Consider the following 7,219-nt stretch of genomic DNA (forward strand, 5'->3'; position numbering starts at 1 on the left):
CAAGTGGCCAGGAGGTAGCCCCAGCACTGACACCGCCCCACAAGCCAAGTCTCAGGCGGAAAGCCAGACTGGAAGCGCCCCCTCCTTCCCCTGGGGAACCGCTGCTCAACAGGCACCGGAAAGGCAGATCCCCCCCCCCATCCCCGGCCACCAATCTGGTTCGTGCTGGACTCCCTGCGCCTGCCACAGGCGGACTCACATGGCCAGCCACCTGCCGGCAGAAAGGAGATCTCTGCCACCACGGCTCTCCCCTCCCACCCCCTTCAGCTGACAGGGGAGGTCAAGGCCTGCCGCTTGGCTCCAGGAGGGCTCCGGCCCAGACCCACCCGACCCAGCAGCAGCAGCTGCCGCAGCAGCAGCCCAGGAACTGCGTCAAGGACAGGCTGAGCAAGAAACATTCCCCGGCAGCCACCCTCTCCCCACACGGCCAAGTCAGCGCCAAGGCCGAGCGCAAGGCAGCACTGGCTTCGGGCCCCCCAACCCCCAGCCCCAGCCCCAGCGCAGCCACCAAAGGCAGAGGCCTGGGCGTCCGTGGTGTGCTCCCCGCGCACCGCCCTTTGGCCACATCCGGCACTTGCAGGGCTCCCAGGCTGTGGGGGCACAGTGCTGAAGGAGCAGGCTGCAGCAGGTCCGGCCCGGTTCCTGCCGGCCAGAGAGAGGCTCAGAGCCGCCCGTCCGGTGGCTCATTCACAGAGCTGCCCGCCCTCCCCGCACAGAGGCCACGGGGGCCACTGCTCCTGCCTCACTGGGCACGTGCGCCATGCTGAGAGCAGTCCACTCCGGGGGCGGAGGGAGAGCGCTCCTCCACACAGCCCTGGCCCTTGGGTCCTTCCGCTCTCCCTCTGTCACGTGACTCTGGTCTCCAAGGCCCGCCCGTCAGGGCCCTGGCACATGAGCCCTTGGCAACCCCCCCTGTTCCTGCAGATGCCCGCTGCGTGGGTATGAACCACCTCTCCGGGGGGGGGGCAAAGGAAGCCCCATGCCACGTGCAGGCAGATGCTCCCTGCCAAGGCTGTCAGCCTCCGGAATTCCAGCAGAGGAGGAGGACGAGGAGGAGGAGAGAGGACCCCGGCCTCCAGCCCACCCCCCCCCCCAAGGGAAAGGAAGGTTTGGGAAGGATGAAAGCCTCTCATTCCCTCCATTTGTTAGAAAAGGAAATTGTTTCCTTGCCCTAAAGGGCTAGAAATCCGGGATTTTACGAGGCCATTAATTACCTCCCACTAATTAAATCAAAATTAAATGTGAGCAGAGGTGCATTTTCCTTATTAAAACGATTAAACAGAAGGCACAGATACACAAATAAAAAACGACTTGGGAACGGGGGAAGAAAAGAAATGAAATAAAAAACTTGCCCTTAATGAAGGCGCTTTTGGTGTTTGCTCCAACTCATAAAGCTCAAGTTCATCAATTTCCTTTAAATATTAGCAACTTAATTAAATCTGTTTTTTCCCCCTTTTAATCCCCTCGTCTATCTAAAATAGATCTGTCCACATGCACAAGTTGGTAACTCAGCCTGACCCCATAATTCTGTTTTAAAAAACCACGAAAATCCACATCAAACTGACAGGGGCCCTCCGGGGAAATTACACTTCAGAAAAAGGATTAACTCAAGTACCAAGATTTTATGAAAATGTTATTGGTCCTCCCAGGCTTCTCTGTACGTGGGTGCCGGGGGCAGATGAGGAGGCAGGCAGCGGGTAGAGCGGGGCACCGCAAGCTCAGCTGGCAGGGGCAGGGCGCCAGGGCTTCTCATCCCACGAACAGGAGGGGTGGTGCCAACAGGAGCCGGGGGTGGTGGTGGTGGCGGCGGATCACTGGCCACGCTCCACGGCCTCCTCCTCGGAGAGACGGGCGTCTGTGCCGCTTGGCCGTCTTTTCCTGGGGCCGGCAGCTGCTGCGGTGAAGAGGGTGTGTGTGGAAAGGGGCTGTAAAACAGGTTAGCGGGAGGTTCCCGGGCTCATTTTGGAAGGGAGCCTGTTGCTAGGCTACCTCCGGAACGTGCCACGGCCTGATGCTTCCAGGGTCTCCCCAGGGGAGCTGTGAATTAGCTTGAACTGCAGAGGACGGCTGCCTGGAGGAGGAGGGGGACGGAGAGGTTCCCCCCACCCCCTGGGAGAGGATGGCAGGCCAGACCCCGTCCAGACTGAAAAGCCAGGCCCCACGCAGGCCCAGGCTGTGACACCTGCAGCCATCTCTACCTTCACCCGGGAAGAGCCTCTGCACCCTTCCCTGGCACACACTGGCGAGCAGTCTGGTCCCTTCAGCAGAGCCTGCTCTAGGAACATGCCCCCCCCCCCCACACACACACAGCAGCAGGACCTGGGAGAGGCCCGCCTCGTGGCTACTGGAGGAGGGGGGGGGGAGATGTGAGGAGGTCCCGCCCACGCACCCACCGGCAGCCAATCATCCAGTTAAACCACCCGGCCTCAACGGCCACCTCAGTCACCACCCTCAGTCCTCTGCCCAAGATGGGCCCTGGGAGGCCCCTCCGTCTGCCGAAGGCTCTGGCTGGCTGGCTGGCTGGGGAGCAGGCAGCTGCGGCAGTCCACAAAAGCGGCTTCTCTCCGTCTGGGGAGGGAGGTGCCACGCCACCCAGATGTGCAGAGAGGCTGCAGCAGTCCGCGTGCCCGGTCCAGCTGGCCGGTCTTCCTTGGCAGCCCTGGCACCTTGCCGCTCGCGTCCTCAAGGCTCTGTGAGGCACAAGGGTGCCCTCCCCCCCCCCGCAAGAAGCGGGCAAGCCTGGGGTGCAACGACCCAAGGGGCAGAGAGACCTGCCTGGACAGGGGAGCAGCATGCCCCACCTGACGGGAGGAGGGGTCTTCTGGGAAGGCACTGGGGGGGGGGGCAACGGGAAGAAGCCGACTGGTCGGAGCAGGTGCTGGAAAGAGGGATGCTCCGGTCCAGACCTCCCGTGACCTCTGGAGCCCAAGGCCGGGGCGGGCCTCTGGCACAGCCCCATGGAGGGGGGTGGCGCCCTCGCCCTCCTCTCGGATCTCTGTCAGGCAGAGCCAGCCCCGGAACGCCGCTGGGGGAGTGGAATCAGGCTTAATTCCAGGAGCAGCTCTTCAACATTCCAAGCAGAAGCTCCGCTTCACGGGAGGCCTTTTCAAATGAGCGTGGTGTTGGGAAATGTTTTCTTGCTTCCCTTCAGTCACGCAGTGGAGATCCTGGTGCCAAAGCAACATTTGGTGGTGGTGGTGGGGGGGGGAGAGATCTGCACAGCCCATCAGATCTCCATGGGCCAATCGGAAGCCCCGCTGGACCACAGCCCCATCTGACCCCGCCCGCATCCTAAAAATACCGTGTGTGTGTGTGTGTGTGTGCGCGCGCGCATGTGCGCGCGCCAGGGCTCCTATGGGCCCCATGTTGGGGACCTCAGAGTCAGTGTTCCCTCTCAGCTGAGTTAGTGTGAGCTAGGTCACAGTTTTTAAGCCTCCAGCTCACACATTTTTATCTCAGCTCAGGAAGGACGGCTCCAAGGTGAACTAGTTTATGCAGCAGCCAAATCGGTCGCTCACAACTTTAATGCTGGTAGATCACAAGGTAGAATTTTTGCTCACAAGACTCCGCAGCTTAGAGGGAGCCTTGCCCCTGATGTTGCAGCTGGAGCGTCAGAGCGGGGTCCGGGAGACCCAAGGACAAATGGGCGCTCTGCCACGGAAGCTCACTGGGTGGCTTTGGGCCAGTCGTGTGCTAACCAGTTTGGCACATTGGTTAGGAGTGCAGACTCTAACCTGGGAGAGCCGGGTTTGATTCCCCACTCCTCCACTTGCAGCTGCTGGTGTGACCTTGGGCCAGTCACAAGTTCTCTCAGCGCTGTTCTCTCAGGAGCAGTTCTCAGTCAGAGTTCTCACAGCCCCACCCACCTCACAGGGGGGTGTCTGTCTGTTGTGGGGAGGGGGAAGGGAAAGGAGTTCGTCAGCCGCCCTGAGACTCCGAGTGAAGGGCGGGGTGTGGAGCCAATCTCTTCTTCTTCTACTACTACTGCTTCTTCTAACCTACCTCGCAGGGTTGCTGTGAAGATGAAGGAGAGGCCAGGAGGTGGATGCTGTCAGTGGCTTTGGGTCCCCACCGGGCAGGAAAGCAGAGTGTCAATACCTAGCCCCAATCAGTCAATCGAGTGGTGTTGACGGGGGTGTGCTGGGAGGGGGGGGATGAGCCCAGGACCCACCGGGCATCCCAGACGGAAGACCTCCGTGGAACTGCCAGGGGGGGCACCGGGGGATCTGGAGCAGAGTCCCCCCCCCAGTCTGCAGGTGACACCCCCCCGCCCAGCCCCACACCTCCTTGTCCGCAGGCAGAGGGGGCCCACCCTGGACCTGGGAACGGCAGCGCCACCCTGACAAGAAGGCGGGGGCACGGCCCGTTCCGGGGGGGGGAGAGGTTTTCCTGCGGGGTGGGCCGAGGGTGGTAGCAGCGCCAGCTTCGTGGGAGGCACGCGGGGTCTCCTCGGCGACACGGACCCCCTCCACCCTCCTCCCGTTGGGGGTCCAGCCACGGCCTCCCCCTGCCACGCCCTCCGCATGGGGCTGCCTCTGAAGGCCGTCCAGAGGCTTCCGCTGGAACACAGCAGAGCAGCTGGCCGGCCGGCCTGGGCCAGGAGGGCCTCTCTCTCCTCCCCCTCCTCCCCCCCTTCAGAGGGGGCTGCTGTTCTGCCTGCGGCCCCTCTCCCCCGCCCCCAGGACTGCTCCTGCAGAGAGGATTCCCCGCGGGGCTCTCGCTCCTGCCCCACAGGCGAGCATATTCGCAGCGGCAACGGAGTGCCCACCCAGCGATTCCCCCGCCCTTCCCCTGCCTCAGCTGTCTGCGCCCCCCCCCTTCCCGGACACACAGACCCCAAAGCAGGGGTGTCGAGCATAAGGCCCGGGGGCCGGAACAGGCCCGTGCAGGGGGCTCCTCTTACCCGGCCCACAAGCGACTGGCATGTAGGGGAATGTAAGGGACTCCCCCTTTCATGGTATCCCTTTGTCAGCTCTGCTGCCATGTTGTTTATAACCTCTAAGGTTCGGCCTGCATGACCTGTGTGCAAGTGGGTGCCACATTCCTTTCCCCTCGCTTCTTCCCCCTGGTATCGCTGACCTTGTATTCATGCCTGTGTGGTGTCTCCACACCAACTAACCCTGAGACTACTTTCATTTCCCAGCCTTGGCTATGTTGGGCCGTCTGTTATTCATTCCCGCCCGCGTGAAACAGGCCGACTGGCCCACAGGTGTGTGTGTGTGTGGGGGGGGGGCATCCGAATGCCCTATATCTCTATATGCTTGTTCTGTGCTTGCTATTCCTAACAGTGACCATGTTCCTGCAACCATAGTACTGACAATAAAGTATAACCTTCTTGGAAGCGTGTGCTTAGTTGTTTGACTATGGTTCCTGACACCCTTGGGGGGGAAAAACTGAGTCTTGCATGTGATTAAATACATTTAGTGGGGCTTTCATGGGTTCCCCAGTAAATCAATTGCTTTCACTGCTAGGAATCAATTGCTTTTGCTTGTATCTTGAGTTAGAAATAATACTGTTAATTGGGTTCGCCTGTGTCCTTTATAAAGTTTATATCTCTGCTACCTGCCATTACATTTATGGCACACACGGCCCAGCCCGACAAAGTGGCATTTATGTCAGATCTGGCCCTTGTAACAAATGAGTTCGACACCTCCGCCCTAAAGGGCTTTTTCAGGCTTTCAAACAGCGTCAGGAACTGGCAGATTTTGCAATAGAGCTCTAACAGTCTATGGCCATGATCTACCAGTTCCCAGCCTCCTTTCCCCCCAAAAAAACCTTTAACCCTTTTCACTGCAGTTATAAGGGAAATATGCCACCTCTACCTTTCCCTGCAGCCATGAAATTAAAAGACGCCTGCTCCTTGGGAGGAAAGCGATGGCGAACCTAAACAGCATGATAAAAAGTAGAGACATCTCCCTGCCAACAAAGGTCTGCATGGTCAAAGCAATGGTATTCCCAGTAGTCATGTGTATGGCTGCGAGAGTTGGACTATAAGGAAGGCCGAGCGCCGAAGAATAGATGCTTTCGCATTATGGTGCTGGAGAAGACTCTTGAGAGTCCCCTGGACTGCAAGGAGATTGAATCAGTCCGTCCTAAAAGAAATCAACCCAGACTGTTCCCTGGAAGGCCAGGTACTGAAGCTGAAGCTCAAATACTTTGGCCACCCAATGAGAAGGGAGCACTCACTGGAGAAGACCCTGATGCTGGGAAAGATTGAAGGTCAAAGAAGACTGGGACAGCAAAGGATGAGATGGTTGGACACTGGAGGTGAGGGGGTGGCAAACCCTGGAACGGCGTGCCCTTGCCCTCCTGCCCAAACACAAAGCTCGGAGTGGCTGAGGAGCCGCCCGTGCCCTCCCTCTCTGCCCGCCACGCACTCTAGACCCAACCAAGAGAGCCCACGGCGTGCCCACACAGCGGCGGAAGAGGGAAGGGCCGGCGGCAGAGGCCGGACAGCAGCCAGGGCCATGGTTGGGGAGGGGGCCTGGTCCAGGCTGGGCACGGGTGTCCAGGGCGGGGCTCAGGCACCTACAGAGGTGGGCATTCCTGGCCTCTGCTCGGCGCTGGCCTGGAGCCTGCGGTCTGGCGGGGCGTGGAGAAGGCCAGAGGGAGCTGGGATTGTGGAGTCTGCCCCCCCCCCCAGCCCACGGACGGCCACTGCGACATCCCCACAAGACCCGGCTGACTTTACCTTCCCAACGTACAGTGGTTCCGTGCCCGTGTACTCCTCCACCACAAAGAACTGGTTCCAGACCCATCCACGCTTCACGCGCCCACTGCCTGGCGGCAGAAGTCCATCGTCTCCGGACGGCTCCAGGCCGGGGCCCCCCGGCTCCATGTGCATCGAGAGGACGGCCAGGCGGCCCAGTGCCCAGAGCAGCAGCAGCAGCAGCAGAATCCGGGGCAAGCAGTCACACGCCATCACTGTGGTGCCAGGGTGGCTGGCCCAGATGACAGGGGCATCCTTTGGGGAGGAGGGGAGGGCGGGCCAGCCCCAGCGTGGGGCGGGGTGGGGTGGGGTTCAGCCGCCTACTGGCAGCCGGGGCTGCATCCTCCAGAAGCCTGCAGGGGAGGGGTCACACGCCTGCCCCGGGGACCCCGGCGAGAGCTCTTCTTCTTCCTCCTCCTCCTCCTCCTCCCAGCAGCACCAGCTGGAGTCCTCTGACGGGCCGGCCTCCAGACATCGGGCAGGGCAGGGGCTGGCCTGCCCCCAGCTGCA

General features: G+C 60.8%; 1 protein-coding gene across 1 annotated transcript in view; it reads right to left on the bottom strand.

Moving 5' to 3' along the window:
* Nucleotides 1-6,922, bottom strand: part of CDH22 (cadherin 22) — a 92,303-nt gene extending 85,381 nt beyond the window's left edge. Inside the window, exon 1 of the mRNA XM_015408415.1 lies at nt 6,692-6,922. Within this exon, the coding sequence (XP_015263901.1) occupies nt 6,692-6,922 (231 nt within the window). The remainder of the gene's footprint in view (nt 1-6,691) is intronic.
* Between the last annotated feature and the right edge of the window lie 297 nt (nt 6,923-7,219).

This window comes from Gekko japonicus, unplaced genomic scaffold, assembly GCF_001447785.1.
Source record: "Gekko japonicus isolate JY-2015 unplaced genomic scaffold, Gekko_japonicus_V1.1 scaffold784, whole genome shotgun sequence".
NCBI classification, from domain to species: Eukaryota; Metazoa; Chordata; class Lepidosauria; order Squamata; family Gekkonidae; genus Gekko; species Gekko japonicus.